Source organism: Cucurbita maxima, unplaced genomic scaffold (assembly GCF_002738345.1).
Source record: "Cucurbita maxima cultivar Rimu unplaced genomic scaffold, Cmax_1.0 Cma_Scf00024, whole genome shotgun sequence".
In the NCBI taxonomy this organism is placed as follows: domain Eukaryota; kingdom Viridiplantae; phylum Streptophyta; class Magnoliopsida; order Cucurbitales; family Cucurbitaceae; genus Cucurbita; species Cucurbita maxima.
Window position 1 is genome coordinate 3,389,220 of NW_019272040.1, and position 19,397 is coordinate 3,408,616.

The 19,397-nt window shown below is 37.3% G+C and overlaps 2 protein-coding genes across 4 annotated transcripts; both read right to left on the reverse strand.

Moving 5' to 3' along the window:
* Window positions 1-868: 868 nt before the first annotated feature.
* LOC111498113 (chaperonin CPN60-2, mitochondrial-like) lies at window positions 869-4,956 on the reverse strand. The gene is made up of 17 exons (XM_023149215.1): window positions 4,772-4,956; window positions 4,663-4,687; window positions 4,357-4,488; window positions 4,028-4,187; window positions 3,659-3,930; window positions 3,354-3,458; window positions 3,027-3,113; window positions 2,853-2,942; window positions 2,681-2,761; window positions 2,516-2,584; window positions 2,364-2,441; window positions 2,161-2,256; window positions 1,970-2,069; window positions 1,658-1,761; window positions 1,451-1,556; window positions 1,253-1,331; window positions 869-1,157 (listed from the first exon to the last, which is right to left on the reverse strand). The coding sequence occupies exons 1-17, from the start codon at window positions 4,807-4,809 to the stop codon at window positions 1,058-1,060; spliced, it is 1,722 nt and encodes a 573-aa protein (XP_023004983.1). The 5' UTR covers window positions 4,810-4,956; the 3' UTR covers window positions 869-1,057.
* Window positions 4,957-6,758: 1,802 nt separating this feature from the next.
* LOC111498082 (CLIP-associated protein-like) lies at window positions 6,759-19,129 on the reverse strand. 3 transcript variants are annotated; one of them, XM_023149143.1, is made up of 21 exons: window positions 18,428-19,127; window positions 17,310-17,465; window positions 17,144-17,206; window positions 16,948-17,016; window positions 16,574-16,736; window positions 15,030-15,191; window positions 14,455-14,552; window positions 13,779-13,853; window positions 13,629-13,697; window positions 13,267-13,352; window positions 13,068-13,185; window positions 12,568-12,666; window positions 12,130-12,481; window positions 10,188-11,905; window positions 9,943-10,044; window positions 8,380-8,484; window positions 8,173-8,247; window positions 8,018-8,086; window positions 7,723-7,791; window positions 7,293-7,394; window positions 6,759-7,164 (listed from the first exon to the last, which is right to left on the reverse strand). In XM_023149143.1, the coding sequence occupies exons 1-21, from the start codon at window positions 18,758-18,760 to the stop codon at window positions 7,003-7,005; spliced, it is 4,245 nt and encodes a 1,414-aa protein (XP_023004911.1). In that variant the 5' UTR covers window positions 18,761-19,127; the 3' UTR covers window positions 6,759-7,002. The 3 variants fall into 3 exon arrangements, with proteins under 3 accessions (XP_023004911.1, XP_023004910.1, XP_023004912.1); XM_023149142.1 differs by having other exon boundaries at window positions 10,188-11,986; XM_023149144.1 differs by lacking the exons at window positions 6,759-7,164; window positions 7,293-7,394 and adding an exon at window positions 7,403-7,426 and having other exon boundaries at window positions 7,669-7,791; window positions 10,188-11,986; window positions 18,428-19,129.
* Window positions 19,130-19,397: the final 268 nt, after the last annotated feature.

The window sequence follows — 19,397 nt, forward strand, 5'->3', positions numbered from 1 at the left end:
AAAATGAATTATAGACCTCGCCATTCATGTCTTTCAATATGAACACACTAATAAAATCAATAACAGGTTAGTAATTCAATCGGGTGTGTATATATACACACAATATATATATATATAGAGAGAGAGGTCTATACACGTTTTAAAATTTTTGAGAAAAAACAAAAGAAAAATAATATCGAAGAGCAGTCCAAACCACATACATACATACATACATATACATGTACACATATACATATAAGAGGGGGGAGGGGGAATGGAGGGGTTGGTAAGGGAGGTAATATGAGAAAGATATTGTTGTCGAAAGAAGTGGAGAAAAGGGGGGTATGAGTGAGAGGCATTGGGTTGCTATCACATTCTTCTCCTTTCTCTACATATTGCTTTGTCCCTCTTCTTCCTGGCATCTCTTATGCCCATTATTTTCATACCCCAACAATTTTTTTTTTTTTTTAGTTTTAACAATATTATTGATTATTTTAAAATTAAAAAGCTTTATTTATATATATATATATATAAACAAATATAAATTTCATAGATATTTTTATTAAATTATCCTAAAAAACAGTGTTGGAGTTGTGATTCCCAGACAGGAGAGAGAGGGGTGAGTTACGAATCGTGGCAAGTTGAAGAACACGCCAAGTCAGCATTTTGATATCCACGTGTATACGTATGTAGCCAATCGTGGCAAGTTGAAGAAAATGCCAGGTCAGCATTTTGATATCCACGTGTACTTGTATGTGCTCTGACCCAATTTAATTTTTTTCTGAAAAGGAACTGTCGTCTCCCTTTTGTACTGTTTCCTCACCCTCCACCTGATACCGTGTCATCTGCTTTTCAGATGATGATTGGGCTGACTGATGTCCACATCATGTTCCTCAGATTGACTTGGATTATTAGATTGGAAAGACATTTTTCTAAAAGTTTCAAACTCGGCTCAATCTAACCATTGATGCAACGAGTCGTCGAAAAAACATGTGTTTTTATCAGCTCCTAGAAAAAAATTCTTATGAATTGGTCTGGCAAATGAATGATCGTTAACAAAATCAGGGTGGGTTCGGTTTCAGTAACCCATGGCGCCTCCCATTGATGGGGCAGCTTCCTTACCATCCTTAGCTTGTTCGACCACCACGGCCTCCGTCGTCGTCAGTAGCGAAGAAACACTGTGTACAATAACAAAGCTTGTAAGGGCCAAGCCAAGCTTAAATAATAACAACATTAAGAGACAATGCATCTCGAGTGAGGCTAGCGAAGCTACCTTGCGGCGTCTACTAGCGCGGTTCTGATAACTTTTAAGGGATCAATAATTCCAGCCTTGATCATGTCTACATATTCGCCTATATGAAGAAATGTAGGAGGCTATATTATAAGCAGAAGTTGCAAGAACTTTGGCTGGAAACAAACAAAACGAAACCTTGCTATTCATTTTGTATGTCATGGGGCGTAATATACAGACCTTTAGCTGCGTCGTATCCAAGGTCGGAATTGTCCTGTTCGAGTAGCTTCCCGGCCACAACTGCTCCTTCAACTCCGGCATTAGAAGCAATTGTATAAATAGGCATCTGCAGATGAAGCAGCCTTAAGTTAACTGATTCTTGTACAATATGATTGTAACATATCCATAATGCATAGTGGCTTCAATATATGGATGAAATTTCGAAACCTTTAGAGCGTTTTGAATGATTTGAACACCGATCTTCTGATCAAAATTTGCAGTATGCAAGTTCTCCAACTCCTTTGATGCATAGAGCAGAGCAACACCACCGCCTGCCATGCCAACTCTCGAGATATCAAGGTCGTTTTTTTCGAATTGGACATAATCATAATGCTGATGGTTTCGAATCTCCCACCAACAAGATATGAAGAATGAAGTTATAGAACATTATTTATCATTTCAAATTCTCAGCCATCCCAACCAAAAAGAAAATTAGGTAAAGGACATGCACAAAAAGATAATCTCAGAAGGTGGCATTACCAGCAACAATTCCCTCCTCCACGGCCGCTTTGGTAGCATTTAGCGCATCGGTAACTCTATCCTTTCGTTCCCCAACTTCGGCTTCACTGGCCCCACCAATCTACAAAAAACGTGAGTCAAGAGCTCGAATCAAGCGGAGCGCTGGCATGTTTATGCCTAAACGAGTTGAGTTACATGACATAAACACTTACCTTTAGAACAGCAACTCCGCCAGAAAGCTTTGCAAGCCGTTCTTGCAGCTTTTCCTTGTCATAGTCTGAAGTGCTCAACTCAATCAAGGATCGCAACTGTCACACACATTCGATCATGAAATTATTCGTATATTCACACACCAAGGAACCTAACGAAATTCAAAACATAACATGACATTCTACAAAAATGAAGAAAATGAAACCTGGTCAGACTGTTCTTCAATCGCCTTCTTGTCACCAGTCCCATCAAGAACTACAGTATCATCCTTCGACACCGTAACCTATGCCGATATGCACAACATTGATTACATTAGAAATATAATCTTGATGTGGCAAAAAAGTAAGATTATTTCACCTTTTTGCATGAACCCAATGATTCAGCACCAACTTTTTCAAGATCTAGACCAAGTTCCTCAGTTATGACCTGATATTCAAGGTAAAAAGAAACAAAATGAAAAATAGAACATGAGATCTTCTAGAAAAGCATGGTGGAAGAGATGCAAATAGTCAAAAAGTCTACCTGGCCTCCTGTGAGAATTGCCAAATCCTGCATACCAGCCTTCCTATTATCACCGAACCCGGGGGCTTTAATTGCGCAAACCTTACGTTCGTTTAAGTGATAAAAACCATTTTAGTTGGTATATCCATTGTTACCACTAAAATTTAGCATGTAACTAAGAACATTATGTTACCTTAATACCAGCACGTAACTTATTTAAAATAAGGGTAGCTAATGCTTCACTTTCCACATCTTCAGCAACAATAAGTAAAGGTCTTTGCCTCTAAGGCCAAAATGGAAGACATACTGTTAAGCAGTGATATTCAGACTAAACTCAGAGTCAACATCCACTAAAAGGATAGGTTACCTTCAGAGCTAACTCCAAGACTTTTACCACAGCATTTAAATTTGAGATTTTCTTTTCGTGTATTAAAATTAGTGGATCCTCCAATTCCTGTAAGACGAAACAATCAAGAAGTCTATCATAATTTATAACGCTGAATAGGATGTGAAAATCTGTAAAGGTCATTATCGAAGGCTAAATGTCAAGTCCCCGAACCCAGTCCAGAAGTTAATATATGAATAGGAACATGAATAGGAAGACGAGCGAAAACCAAACCATGATGAATCACGAAAAAAATAACCAAGTGAAAGAAAACTGGAAGTTGTGATAAATAATAAACTAAATCCTTACACATTTTTGGTTTTTCTGGTTGGTAATAAAATAAGGAGATATGAAACCCCTGTCCATCTTCATTCCCTCAACGATCTCCAATTCATTATCGAGTGTGTTACCGTCCTGCAAAGAAATGGAGAACAAGATAGATGGCTCTCATGCTAGACATAGAGGCATTTTAGGACCCGGAAAATGAATCGGGACTATGAACTCAGACATCGATTAAGTCAAATCCGTAAGCCAAAGAGCCACAAGCTATTAAAGACATCCAGGTATTATACAAACAAATAGTGGAACACAAGAGAGAGTTTGAAATAACTTACTGAAATGGTGATAACTCCCTCCTTTCCTACTTTTTCCATAGCCTTAGCTATTAGCTCACCGATCTCTCGTTCTCCATTAGCTGATATTGTTCCAACCTGGGCTATTTCTTCAGATGTACTGATCATCCGGGCTCTGCTCTTCAGAGTTGTAATAACAGAATCAACTGCCATAGTAATCCCACGTCTCAAGTCCATAGCGTTCACTCCAGCAGCCACAGATTTACATCCTTCAGTAAATATTGCACGAGTAAGAACCGTTGCACATGTTGTACCTGAAACAAGAGAAAGGAGCTTCATGTCAGTGACTGCACCTGTTCTGTTCAGACCACGTGAAAAACACGCTCCTATTGAACGTTTTCAAATACTCACCATCTCCTGCCACATCATTGGTAGCATTTGCAACCTGCTTCACCAAACTTGCACCAATATTTTTTACTTTATCTTTGAATTCAATGCTCTTTGCAACAGTAACACCATCTTTCGTCACTTTTGGGGCACCATAACTTTGCTCTAACACTACATTACGCCCCTTTTAAAAACAAGTGAGAAAGAACACTTAGTCAGTAAACTGTATAAATGGAACCCCTGATCATGTGCATTCCTAATATGTCGATTACTACTGGTGATCATCATATACTAAACACTAAAGTAATCGACAAATACATACAGGTCTTACAGTTAGGTCATGTTCAACTCACTTTCGGTCCCATTGTAACTTTGACAGCATCTGCAAGCTCTTCAACACCCCTAAGCATCAAGGCGCGCGCTTCAACCCCAAATTTAATGTCCTTCGCTGCGTAATTCCTACTGCAGTTCAATCTAGAATTGATCTAAAATCCCTCATTCGGGAAAAAGAGTTGTCAATACCAGTTGACAAAACTGTCGAAGTTAATGAAAATGAAGCAAATTTCACATTATATATTGTAACCACATGACATTACTCGAAAATGCGCATTAAAACATGAACACATTATAGAAAATGAATTAGATACGGAGTAAAATACCAGATGGGCACTGTTCCTAGCCAACCTTCAAGAAGAAAGGAGGAGGAAAATGAGAGAAACGAATGAGAAACAATCAACTGAAAGAAGGTTGTGAAAAGTAGTAAAGTACCTGGCTTTAGAGGCGAGGCCACAGGCGAAGCGGTGCATGGTGGCAATGAAGTTGCAGGGAAGATGGAGAAGAAGAGCAGAGAAGAGAATGGTGCAGAAGAAACAAGTGGAAAGGTTAATTCGGTTAGCTCAGCTCTGCAATGGCTGCAGACAACTGCAACAAGACATAGGGTTTACGGTGGGAAAATGGGTAATAAATTTTCAACAATTCGGATTCGGGTTTTGGATTTACGACTGCCTTGAATTTAAGGCCCAATTGAGATTTCTGGATTAAAATTTTAAGACCCAATTTGGATACAAGTTTTTGATTTACTGAAATGGGCTGCTTGAGTTCTACGGCCCACTTGAGATTTTTGGATTATAATTATACGGCCCAATTTCGATCCGGGTTTTCGATTTACGGCAATGGTTGTCTTGAATATTGAGGCCCATTTAAGATTTTTGGGTAACAATTTAAAGGCCCAATTCAGATCCGGGTTTCGGATTTAAGGCAATGGGCTGTCTTGAATTTTAAGGCCCAATTGAGATTTTTGGGTTACGGATCCGGGTTTTAGATTTACGGAAATGGGCTATCATGAATTTAAGGCCCAATTGAGATTTTCGGGTTACAATTTTAAGGCCCAATTCGGATCCGGGTTTTGACTTGCGGCAATGGGCGATCTTGAATTTTAAGGCCCCATTGACATTTTTGGGTTACAATTTTAAGCAGAAACTCGGATCCAGGTTTTAGGATTTACGGTTATGGGCTGTCTAGAATTTTCAGGCCCAATTGAGATTTTTGGGTTACAATTTAAAGGCCCAGTAAGGATCCAGGTTTTAGATTTACGGCAATGAGCTGCCTGGAATTTAAGGCCCAATTGAGATTTTTGGGTTACGATTTTCAGGCCCCATTCGGTTCCGGGTTTTGGATTTACTGCAATAGACCGTCTTGAATTTTAAGGCCCAATTGAGATATTCTGGTTACAATTTTAAGGCCCAATTCGGATCCGGGTTTTGGACTTACGTCAATGGGCGATCTTGAATTTGAAGGCCCAATTAAGATTTTTGGGTTACAATTTTAAGGCCCAACTCGGATCCGGGTTTTAGGATTTATGGTTATGGGCTATCTAGAATTTTAAGGCCCAATTGAGATTCTTGGGTTACAAATTGAGGCCCATTTAGGTAGCGGGTTTTGGATTTACGGCAATGGGCTGCCTGGAATTTAAGGCCCAATTGAGATTTTTGGGTAATGTTTCAGGCCCAATTTTGATCCGTGTTTTTTATTTACGAAATGGGCTGTCTGGAATTTAAGGCCGAACGGAGATTGTCGGGTTACAAATTTCAGGCCCAATTATGATCCGGGTTTGGGATTTACTGAAATGGGCTCTTGAATTTTAAGGCCCAATTGATATTTTTGGGTTAGAATTTTAAGTCCCAGTTAGGATGCGGGTTTTAGATTTTCGGAAATGGGCTGCCTGGAATTTAGGGCCCATTCGGATCCGAGTTTTGGATATACGGTAATCTCTCTTGAATTTTTTTACGGAAATCTCTCTCTTATTTTTTAGGTCTAATTGAGATTTTTGGGTTACAATTTTAAGGCCCAATTGGGATCAGGATTTTGGATTTACGGAAATGGGCTTTTAAGGCCCAATTGGGATCCGGATTTTGAAACGGGCTTTTACGGAAATGGGCTCTTGAATTTAAGGCCCAATCTAGATTTTTGGGTTATGATTTTAAGGCTGAATTTGGATCTGGGCTTTGGAGTTACGGCAGTGGCAGTCTTGAATTTGAAGGCCCAATTGACACTCGAACAAATTGAGCATATATCTTTAGTTTGGGTCTAACTTTAAAATGGAAGGTCTAACTTTTTAAACAAGTCCATACGTGTGAGAATAGACTATTTTTGAATGAGAACCTAAATTAATTTAAGAGGAAAAAGGATAAAATAAAAATAAATTAAACTCCCCCCCCATTCAATTGCATGTAAATAATATTCTGGACCTGTAAAATACAAAATTGGGCACAATAATTTGAATTTCATAATGGGTCTTAAACACAATGATCTCCAAACCAGACTGGCATCTAGGAAAGAAAAATGACATGAAAAAGAATATATAATGGGTGGAAAAAAAAAAGAAAAAAAAGCATCCACAATGTATGCACACAATATACAAACTTACACCAAGGGGTGATGGAATATACGAACAATATTTGTTCACATCAGAAAAAGATTAGAACCATGCAAACTCCCCATTAATCATGATTGGCGTTGATGGCGGTTCCTGTCCTAGCTTGCGAAATTCGATTGGCGTAAATTGTAACCAAACGTAGCTGAGTGCTGTTGAGTGCCTCCAAGTGAGGCAAAAATTGCTTCCCAAGCATTATGTAGATGTCAACAAGACAGAACACAACAGTCTGCACCAAATTGTCAGTCAATAAGGCTATGTGAGATATGAATACCTTTCTTTTGTTATTCTATTTCATTCTTTTGTTATACCAGTGAAGCAAGAATGAAAAATGAAAACCCAAGTAGCGCCCATTACCTTCCTCACGTCAGCACTCTGATGTCCAAATGCTTCAAAGAGAGCAGGCAAAAAAGTGGGCAACTGTGTCATCAACTCCTCTTGCGAGAGCCGACCTACGAGCTGAAAACCCAAGTAGCGGCAGGTCAGAATTTTAACCAAAACATAACAACAGTCATTTCTGCACTATCTAGTTCAAGTCTTTTTTATAACCATTTAGTTTCTCAATATTATATTTGTTAACATTTCTTTCCAATGATTTTCATCTTTCTTTACAAAGAGATTAGCCAAAAACAAAATTCTGAGAACAAAAAAAAAAAATTAAAAATTAAAAATTAAAAATTAAAAAATTAAAAAATTCAGAAGTGGAAGTAGTGGTTTTAAGTTGGTGCTTGTAAGATGGGACCCAGCTAAAAGAAATTGCAACTAGGAGGGTACTAAAAGAATAAACCTTTGTCAAACAATTGATGCAGGTCACAAGAGTTTTCTCATCCTCAGTAACCAACAAGGGAGCAATAACCTGCAAAATGAAGTACATCGCCCATGTTATACTAAACCTCAAGAACTATGCGAAAGAATTATAATGATTAATAAATAAATAAATAAAATAAAATAAAAAACTGTATCTCTGATGCTATTTTTATCTTTTTCCTGATACGATATACTATCAACGAAATAGGTATCTGAAAATGAATTATGGGCAGGTAATATCCATGAAGAGAAAAATAGAATGCAAATATACATACACTTAAGCATCTGAATGGATCATAATGAGATAACACGATGGTCAGGCAATTCTCTGCATCATTTGAAACCTGAAAATAAAGGTGCAAGGAAGAGGGAGCAATTTTAGATGGGTAAAAACAAGCAAAAGAAGTTTCAAAATGCTAAGAACAGTTACTTTGGGAATAATGTCCTTAGTAACATGGAGGAGCTTCTCAATTACGATCTCAACAGAATCTTCCATTGAATCCCTCTGGAATCATAAAATGAAGGATAAAAATGAGAATTCACTAAATAGGAAAAAATGTACTATGGAAATGTTGAATAATTGTGTTCAATAAATGCAGCATCTCATAAAGCATCAGAAAAATCATATTTAACTTGCCTGGTTCTTAATCATTTCAGTTATCAATGTAAGAGCAACCTCGCGTACAGAGGAATCAGAATTGTCCAACACTTCCAGTATCACTGTCAAAATTTGATTGAAGTACTGCAAATGGAAAAACAATCTATGAGATGAAAATGGACCTCTGGCAAAACAATTCTCAATCGTAAATATCAACAACCATATAGCTAAATGTCAAGCAAGGATAAGTTGATAATCAAACTCAAGCATTACTAGGAAAACAGAACAGAGAAGATAACAGAACGGCATCACTTGAAAGGGGGCATTGGCATCAGTTACAGAAGAGCCAAGAAAAAACATGGAATTCAGTACTCACGAAAGTGGTGTGCTGTGGCATGAAATGTAGATACACCTCATCAGAAGGATTCTTTTGACTGCAGTTCAAGAATCCCTAAGAGATATATTTCCTAATGTTACCAGGGTTCTAATGCTGCTATTGCTTTCAAGGTGGTAGAAACCAGAGAACTATTGTGAAGACGTTAGGCATGGTGGCAGATCTTTCAACAATGCCCCTCGAGTCTATACATTCAGTTTAGACTTGGGTTGGATTAATCGGGTTTTATGGGTCATCGAATTTTTGGAACACCCCTATGGGTGTCATTGTTAAGCTTGACCTTGAGAGTTCTACAACAACGAAACTACTTTTTCCCTCTTTCATATGTTGGAGGATTTCACTTGTATAATTAGATCTACTCTACACCAATAAACTTGAATTTGAATTTGCAATCCGATGTCAGATTGGTTCAGGATCAAGAGATCCTTTTCTATCAGGAAGGAAGGGTAGGAAGAATTACGGCACAAAATATACATCTAAGATCCTTTTCTATCAGAAAGGAAGGGTAGGAAGAGTTATGGCACAAAATATACTTCTAAGTAATTGCTCCATAGATCCTATATTCGTCTATATAAGGAAGAAATCGTGTAACAAGAAGCTTTTATTTGCACAAACGGTACTTTGAATTTGGAACGAGCATGAAAATTGTAACAATTTTGTCTTTCTTCTTAATATGTTCTTCCCAACAAAGAACATGGAATGAGATATCAAGCGTTGCCACAAGATTCCCAAATATGTATGTAGATCCTAACTTCGCCTGCTGTTGGAACCATGTGTTCTGTAGTTGAACTGTCACAAACTTTTTTTCTTCAAAGAAACCAACTTTCATCTAGAAGAAATAGAATAATAGGAAACAAAAATGGAAAGCCCAAAACAAAAGGAGCCGAAAGAACAAAAAGCTACCAACCAAAAATAGAGAAATGCAGAATTTTTTAAAAATATAATAACGTTAAGATTTTAGAGGTTGTTTTAGAATAGTTACTGAAAAAACCTGAGCCACATTCAATCAGACAAAAGAGTGTACACCTAGGCGTTGGCACCTCCCTTCAAAAACACTGAATTCTACAACACAGTACGATGTCCCTCAGTGATCAAGCTAAATTACCCATCTATAAGCTGATAGTAACCACCCCCCCAAAAGGCACCAATAGTTTGAAGTCCTTGAATTGAAAATATGGATTATCAATTGATCAAGAGTTGGACCATACCTTGGTCCAAATGGACGGATCATTACTTATGGAAGTTTCAACTAGCTGCTGCAGTGCACCACATTTGCTTGCAGAAGGGCTTTCACCATTGCCAGTACTTATCTGCAGAAGAAGACAACACATACCACTTATCTATCATCCGGATCATCTCACATAACATCTGATGCGAGGATATAAAATTTTTAAAACTGAACTAAAAGAAAATAACTAATAGATACAAACAAATCCATTGTGAGAGTGCTCACCAGGTGAAGAATTTGAGGGATACTAGGGCATGTGTCCATTATGGAGTTAACAGATTTAATTTTGTGTTGATGAGAACCGAGCTCTAGTGAAGCCTCGTCATCATACCCAATGTTTTCAGCAACTCCCAAGTGATTGCTGTCAATCTCACCATTAACCAAATGCAGGGAAGAATAATCGTCAAAATCAACACTATTATCAACATTATCCACCAGACTAGTCCGTGAGCCCAGGTTTTGATGTGTGGAATTTTCCAAATAATTTGCCTCTTTGGTTTTCAAAGTAGTAACATCATTGCTGGAACCAGAATCAAAATTATGATACAAGTTCTCACGAAGTTCATCAGAAGTAGCTTGACCAATGCTCCTTGTAACCAGGGTTGATTCCTGGTTCGTATTCCACTTCCTACCACTCTCGTCATCAAGAGAACCAGCTGAGTATCTACCAAAGAATTGATTCTTTTTGGACATGCTAACATACCCTTCCTCAGAAGATGATCCAACCACATCAGATGGGTCATACAAGGACTTAGGTCGTTGGCGTTCTTTCTTGTTCTGTAAAAAGTTCATCAAGTCCACCTCAATGCGAGGAGTATATTGTTTAAGGGCTCGCCTCAAGGAATTCTGTTCTTCAACTGATAGGCTAAGGATATAATTCAAGACAGCTGCTGGTTCAAAGTGTGAGTAAACAGATATAATGCATGTAATGGCTGCCTCCTTCAACTTTGTATTTTTGTCATAAACCAATGGTGTCAGTTTAGCAAGCCATAACTTTAGGATGCCATTATTACTAAAGCCATCAGAATTCACAACATGCTTGTTAAAAGAATTTATAGCAAACTCAATAACAGCCAGCTTTGCCTTTGGTGACCGCTGTTCATCCAGAGAACGGAGTAAAGCAGGTAAGAGAGAATCAGTACTATAACTTTTACTAACAATTTCCAAAGTTGTCGAGCAGGGTTGCCTAACTAACTCCTTTGGGTCAATCAACCGAGAGAAAACATGGGGTAAGATCCTTTCCATATAGCTCTCAAATGGCCTTCGGCAGGTTGGAATTATATCAGCCAGTGTTGAAAGTGCTGCCTGTGCAACTTTATGGTGTGGGTCGTCCAAGTGCTGGAAAAACAATTTCATTACCTTCTCAAAATTTTGGAGTACTTCTTGTATTCCTTTTGAACCCTGCTGCAGCAAAGATTGAAGATAATTAAAGGTGCCAACCCTAGTGCACCAATCAGAAGATGGATTAAGTCCCTCACTAAGAGCATCACTGAGAGAAGCTGGACTGTCAACGTAACTTGACATTTCCCCAAGTGGTAGCTGGCTATCATCAAAACTCCGACGCCTCGTTGCAGACATTCGCCCAGCTGCATTCTTTCTCAACAGTGGTCTCTGGAAGTTGGGAATATAACTATTATGAGAATCCTTGTAGTTCCCATCCCTATAAGATGTATCCAAGTAATGCCTCTCAATTTGTGGGGTAATATACCGCTTAGCCTCTCTAATATCATTATTCTCTTCAACAGAACCCCTTTCCTGGTGTCGGTCAACAACCCGCTTCATAGAGTAAGATGAAAAAGTAGTCAAAGATTCTCTGACCACATTGCTGCGATATGATGATTTACCAGAACCTTTGGAAGCTTGAATTTGAGTGATGATATCAGATAAACCCAATCCACCTTGCCGGCTCCTAACTTTATTCTGATTTGATGCAGTTAATTCAGCTGTAGAAGAGTTACTCAAATGATTAGTTGCGAGTAAAGCTTGAGGAAAGGGTGGATCACGAGATGATGGAGGGTCAACTCCTGCACTAGGGGAAGTAAGAGGAAAATTTAGCCGCTCACACATATCAACTTTAGCTAGTTGCTTCATAAAGCATAAGAACAAGAACAAACCCAAGAGCTCAAGGGTGATAAAAAGCTAATTAACAGCATATGATATTGGGTACCTAGATCCAAACTAGATGATCGAAGATTTGCATTATGTTTCTCAGATAAATCCAAGCCTCTGAGCATGCTTTCAATTGCATTGACCTTCTGTTTGCTTGAATGCAACACACTTTCCAAACTACGTTCAGAACCATCAACAGAGGTCTTAGACTGAGACAGAAGTCCAGATGAGAGCGAAGCCCCAGACGATAAACTTGAACTTCTATCCATTGCAACAATAGCAGAAGTTCCATATCCAGGTAAGCTTGAGCCAGTCGATGGTTGAGAGTTGAGTGACATCATTGTACCTCTATCACGAACAGATGGAGAAGCATGTCGCCTATGTATACCCCCATCGTCTTCATTAATTAACTGGAGGAAACTTTGGAATTTAGAGAATGGTACATTTAATAATGGAATGGATATCAAAACATCTTTCAAATGAAAGTAAGCTATACCCTCTGAATCACAAGGTCAAATGAGGAAAATAAACGTCTGGAACGCTCCGGCCAAGTTTTTGCAAACATCCTGTATAGTAATCGTGCAGTGGCTCGAACCTATCAAGTAAATATACTAAAAGTGAGGTAATAAGAGAGATATGAAATGGAATGTTATGCCATACAAATTCAGATATTCTTGCTAAATTAAAGTGAGGATAATAAGAAAGAGATCTAAGGATATGGAGTGGCTATACCAATTAATGTAATTAAGAAATTCGAACAACTGGCAGAGACTATTATCTAAATTTTTCTTTTTCGTTTCTCTCTTCTTTTTTTTTTTTTTTTTTTTTTTTTTTTTTTTTTTTTTTTTTTTTTTTTTTTTTTTTTTTTTTTTTTTTAAATGGATAAGGAAATACTGCACACAAATTGACAAGAATTTCAAATGAAAATGATTTACAAGGCAAAAAGAACTCTCTATACAAAGTAATGAAATTCAAGAATTATTTTTTCAAAAATACCTCACTCATTGCATCAGCTACACAACACCTGATTAGATCCTCATATAAATCAGCAGCTCGCTGTATCTCAGGTGCATCAGCCCAATACTCGAGAATGAGAAGTGCATATTCACAACACCTATGATACAAAAAAAGACACAATAGGAATCAGGAGAATAATGCTATCATATAAGTTTCGGGAATGTGAAGAAATTCTCACCGTGCACGTAGTACAGCATTTCGATCATTTTTTGCACTATCAGCTATACGGGGAAGCACACGTGCAACTTTACAGTTACGCAACATCTAGATGAAAAAGAAAATGAAATTAATAAATTCATTATAAACCGCCCAAGTCAATTGCCAATGGAAATTGCTAATCAAGTGAAATTTTGTCTTTGGGGAGAGAAATAGTTCCCTTTTGGGTGAAGTACCAAACTTTCATGGAGGAAAATGAAAGAATAAAAAAGGACATACAAAAACCACAGCCCAAAGGAAGGAGCCAAAACAACTTAAGTCCTAACCATAAAAAAGAATACAAAAAGGGTAAAAGAGACATAATTTATAAAGCAATAACAATACCGTTTTTATGCAATTATCAGCAGACTCCGCAATTACAAGGACAGTAATGACAACCAGCTTGAAAAGGACCTGAATAGAAACAAAACAGAAAACAAAACAAATTAGGATTCTCAGCATGACAACAACATTTTTCCAAGATCTTTCACTTACTGGAATAAACATTTCAGCGCAGGCTTCAAAATCTCCCAAAAGTTCCTTAGACAAGAAGCATAACAAATGGCAAGCCTGAAATACAAAGTAGAATTGAGAGAAGGTAAAACCATTCTTTTAAAGAAACAAGTATTTCATTATATACTAAAAAATATAAAAGAGGGAAGAGACCATGGATTCTAATAATGGAATTACAAAACAGTCATCCATTTGGCCACAAGTATGGTAAGACCATACTCAGAAAAAGTGTGTTTGCATTTACACCAGTAAAGAGCAAAAAGAGAACAGTGCTTAAGGAGTCCCAAGGAAAAGCCAATAAAAACCCAATTCTTTACTGAATACAAAATCTTTCACCAAATAATGTTTCCTATCCAACACAATAAACTAGATACATTTAGAAAATAATAAGAAATAGACTTCCCATCGACTATCAAAGCATAAAAGAAAGAGAAAATATTATCACTTTGGACCCACTAAATGTTAGTGTAAGATTTAACGACAATTGATGATAAATCACACAAATCTTACATAATGAATATCAAGAAGCATTGAAAACAAAATTGAAATCCGATTCGTAATCAAATAAAAATTTAAAGAAAGAAAAAAAAAAAAAGTTCAGTAAAGATCAACAGTCTGATACAAATAATAATAAAAATAATAATAACTGCAATTACACCTGTTTCACTATGCTAGACCTTCTATCAGATAATTGAGTACTGAGAGGTCCAACCAGCTGTTTCAACAATCCCTTAAAACATGGATAGTCAGCAGCACCTATCAGGAAAAAAAAAATGAGCATCCTTCCTCAACACCAATGCATTGAGAACTCCGCCTCCGTTATACAATTCCAGGCCATACCAAACATCATAGATAGATAAAGAGATAGTATGGCCCACAAAACAAGCTCATACGGTAGTGACAGTAGAACAATTGTGGCAATATTAACACATCAAAGAGAAATGTGAATCAGGCAATTAATACTGAAAACATCCTTTAAAAAAAAATCTATAAACCTTTCTATCACAATTTTTCCAACTTAACAAATCAAACTCAATAGTGACTACTGATGTTAATCAACATACGACATACTTGAATAATTTCATATATGAAGAAAAAGTACAACATTATTGGAAGAGAATATTTGTGACTCGCAAAATCACAGTTATGTCAGCCTAATAAATTCAATTCATTTAAGCTACTAATTCATCAGCATGTGACATATACTGTAAGCGAAAAGAGTTGTAGTAAAACCTCCAGAAACAAAGCCCTCTATTCTCTGCATGGCTGCTATGCGAATAGACCAATCCTTTTCTGGAACAAGGATAGAAGCTATCTTCTCAATTTCCCTTATTAGCTCCTTCTCTGAATACACTTTTATAGGATCTATCTGCTTCTCAGTTACATCACTTTCTCCTGCACATGACAGCAGCAACCTCCTAAGCAAAGATAATTTAACGAATACCATACTCCAAGATTCTGGTTAAAAGGCCCTGATTTCATCCATGCTTTAAATACCGCTCAAAGGATAACTCTTTTTTTAAAATCGACACTCAAAATATAAGTGTTACTATGAAGTGCACAATTAAAAATGTTGAAAATCTGAGCATTCAAATGTTCCTTCTACTTATAGTTTGTTAATAAGAACCCAAGGAGAAATTTCAAATTATTCCTTCTACTTTGGAAAAGAGAGTAGTAAGAACCTCTTAACTGAAGTAGATGACAAAGTACCAGATAAATATTAAAACCAAATGTCATAGTCAGCATGACAGAATAATGCAAAGAGTAATGGTGTAGCTAAGATGATAATCCTCATTACCTCTAACACATACCTCAATTAATCTTACGGAATAACTACTTGAGCCTACTATATTCAATTGCCAAAGAAACTCATGAGTTATGAAACCCTAGAGGGTTGTCCAACATGCCAACCCATTTTGGCTAGTTTTAGTCAATAGTGACAAAGTTATCTTCGATAAACTTTAGCTAAAAAAGGAAAAATTGCATATTCACAAATTCTGCAGTCTCTTTCAACACTATCTGGTACTCTTTCTTTTTAAATGAGAAGTCAAGCTTTCCTAGAGAGAAAATGAAAGAGTAGAAAAAAGAAAAGCCAACGAGCATAAAAAAAATAATAATGATAATAAATAAAGAATCAGCCTAAGCTAGGGGAGCCAACCAACTAACTAAACAAACAGGGCTTTAATCACAATACTAAGACCTAGCAGATAAATTGAAAAGTCCTAGGAGGCCAGCATCCAACACCCAGATAAGTAAGTTTTTTTTAGCTCCATTTACGTGTAAATGTAGACCACCCTTTTCATATTATAGGCTTGGTCTTCTTTCGACCTAGTGGGAGTTATTTTTGTAATCAACCTTTTGGCGATGGAGGCCTCTTTCCCCTCTTTATATTTCATTCATCAATTAAGCAAATGTTTCTCCTAAAAACAATATAACAAGAATAATAATTATAATAATAAAAATAATAATAAAATTAAAAAAAATACAGCACACAGAAGCAAATGGGCATGCTAGAGCAACTAAAACAAACACAAATCACTTAACACAATAACCCCCGCCACAGAGACCACAATTACACCATGGAGTGCTACCCAGTTGGTATGGACAACAAAAGGAGAAGGGTTATAAAACGCTTGAAATTAGACATAAATAGCTACCACCTACTTATTATTTACAAAAATATTAAAATAAATAAATAAATCTCATAATGAATAGGTTTGGATGGACCCATATTGGTTGTTTTTGCTAGACTATTCAAATATAAACTAAAAACTAACCTCCAAAAAGAGAAACCTCCCTGTTGGAACTCTTAGCCTTCGGACTACTTTTTTTAGGGTTAATATTTGCAGGCTTCATGTCTCCAACTGAAAAACTACCTAGTCCTTCTGAGGACCGAACTTGAGGTGTAATTTTCTCAAGACGAGCATTAATATCTTTCACCTGGAGGTAGATGATAAAACAAAAATTCAGAAAATTATAATAGTAACATCCATTTCCATAAATTAGATTGCTACTTTATCTGAAGTAAAATAAAACTATAAGCATTCAAGCACTTTCTAATCATAAAAGAAATTAGGAATAAGGGACTAAACGCATCCTTATAACAAAAAGGGCAAGGGGGGAAGACGAGATGATTGAAGAAAAAACTTACCATATAGGTAGGAAGGTGATGGCGCTGAAGCTCATCACGCAACTGTGGCCCAGCCTGTGTATACATCTCCTGAAGAAAAGAAACTTTAAGTCTAATCGCTGAATTCAACAATAGCATATTGCAATTGACACTATCTGACATTGACATAAGCTTGAACCAGAATGCCCATTGTTGCAATTAACTCAAGGTCGCTAACCTCAATACAGACTATAGCGGCTTCCCTAACTCCAGGGTTTGGATCATTTAACATCTGCAAAATCTGTAGAGAAAAACTTTTATCAAGTACACTTCTAAGATGGAAAAAAGTTACCAGACAAAAAGGTTTTTCGTTTTTCTTATGTTTTGGAAATTCAGTTTCATACCGAAGGTAGTACAGCCCGCTGAAGTGTAAGCTCAGTTGATGCAAATAAGCCAATGGCTGCTGTAACAGTTCTTGCAAACTCTTCCCGTATTCTCCAGCTTTTGTGTGACCATGCATAAGAGCCAGCTCTTTCAACAATGATTGTTGGAGAAGAAATCTGTAGGTAGCAACCTTTATTAGGTATGTCGTGTGCATTTTTTCCTTTCAGCAGGACCATATAAAAAAGACAAGAATTCTACATGCTCTTTCCTTGCGCAGGCAAGCAAACAAAACAAGGAAAAAGTTTTGAGTGAATAATAAACAATATATTGGATACAAGAAGAAAATAATTTTTTTTTCATTTTCTCACTCCATGAATTCAACTACTTAAATCTCGCCCTGCCATATAAAAAAACAAAGATTAGCCTTGAACTAACAGTACAAGAGATACATATATCAGTCTATCTAACAGAAACCGCGAAAAGCGGCAATAGCTCCTTCGTAGAATTAATAATGTTAAGAGGGGACACTTACACCCCCCATTAAAAAGGAAAAATAAAAAGTTCACTAAGATAACTGCCACCTGAAATTTTTTTGACTGCGATCACGGAGGTAAGTCGACCTTAGTATTCTATGGTCATATGACCATATTTGCAACCTACATGTGAACAGTAAGGATAGACAGAGATTGACACAGATTATTCTTACGTCGAAGACTTGATCAAAAACCCACAGCCGCCGATCAAAATTAATGGGAAATGATATTGGTTAATGAATATGTAGCCAACACAAGGTGTAATTTGCTGGTTCTAAGCATCAACAAATCTGGGCATACTAAATAAGCTTTAAGGCAAAGAACGGATAAAAGAGCTCGATACCCAAACAATGAAGGAAAATACTGTAACCATTCCTAGGATGCACTATCACGACCCGATTAAAGATCATTTGAGTACACAGAACGCAATGAAATATCTAAGTTCTTGTAAATAGGGGAGAGAAATTTCGGCCGAACTCGGAAGAAAGAAACTAAATCGACTCCAAGTGATTAGATTTCAATCAAATTCATGGATTCATTTGCCACATAGACGGCAACAATTGCTGAAATCGTTAAATCCGCAGAAGTAAAGGCTCATCCAGTACCTCCATAAGAGTGAGCAAGAGCCTCCTTGCGGCTTCTCTCACAGGTTGCTTCGCATCACCCAATCGCTCGACAACAGCGGGGACAAGGGCATTGAAATGCAACTTGAGAGGCTCGCCAGAGAGCACAGCAGCAGAAGCCAAAGCCTGGAGAGCACCCTGGGAAACCCTAAAGTTGTTGTCCTTGAGAAGATCGAGGCAGCAATCAACCAAGGCCGTAGTCTCGGCGGAATTCAAACTTTTTCTGGAAGCTTCGAGAAGTTCATAGAGGCGTTCGACACCGGCCATGCGCTCCTTGGTGTCCTTGGCACGAGCCAGCTCCAATGCTTCCTCCATATCTGAGGTTGGTGAGCACGGATCCGGCGGGCCAAGTCTCAGATCTGAACAAGATACACCAGAGTTGGTAGCGGATTCAGCACATAGAGGGAGAGTGGCATGAAAGTCGTAGAGTGGAGGCAAGTAGCGGAGATGAAGGAAACAAGAGTTCCGGCGAGAAGAACGGAAGAGAAATATTCAATTGGGGAATCGAATCGCCGCAAAATTATGGAAGCGCAGACAAATTTAACCAACTGGGTCGACTTTGCAGACGAGAGAAACGGGGAAGAAGAAGAACAGTGGCAGTGAATTGAAGTCGAGAAAAAAGAGAGGCTTTGTAGAGAGACAGAGAGTGAAGATTATTGATGGAGAGAGAGAGAGAGCGACTGTGGGGTGGAGGACTCTTGTGGGTGACAGACTGAAATTACATTTTTACCGCTCCTTTTGCTTCTAATTAACGATTTCAACCACCTCCCTTTTTTTTTTCTTTTTTTTTTCTTTTTTTTTAATCTTATAAAAGAAACTAATTTAGTTTTTAACTTTAATATGTAATCATTTATTCTTTATATTTTAAATTTATAATAATTTAATCTATATTTAATGTAATTTATTGTTTACTAAAATTGGTAAACGGAGCGAGAATCAAATATGCTTATAA

Bases quoted from the DNA above. Each gene is read 5' to 3' on its own strand.
- LOC111498113 (XM_023149215.1), bottom strand. From the start codon at position 4,809: ATGCACCGCTTCGCCTGTGGCCTCGCCTCTAAAGCCAG. The intron at 2,585-2,680 runs GTAGACTTTTTG...CTTGAATATCAG, and splicing joins CAATTCTCACAGGAGGCCAG to GTCATAACTGAGGAACTTGG. The intron at 1,557-1,657 runs GTTTCGAAATTT...CTTCATCTGCAG, and splicing joins TCATTCAAAACGCTCTAAAG to ATGCCTATTTATACAATTGC.
- LOC111498082 (XM_023149142.1), bottom strand. From the start codon at position 18,760: ATGGAGGAAGCATTGGAGCTGGCTCGTGCCAAGGACACCAAGGAGCGC. The intron at 14,553-15,029 runs GTTTTACTACAA...TTTTCCTGATAG, and splicing joins AGAGGGCTTTGTTTCTGGAG to GTGCTGCTGACTATCCATGT. The intron at 13,854-14,454 runs GTGTAATTGCAG...TTTGTATTTCAG, and splicing joins GGTCTAGCATAGTGAAACAG to GCTTGCCATTTGTTATGCTT.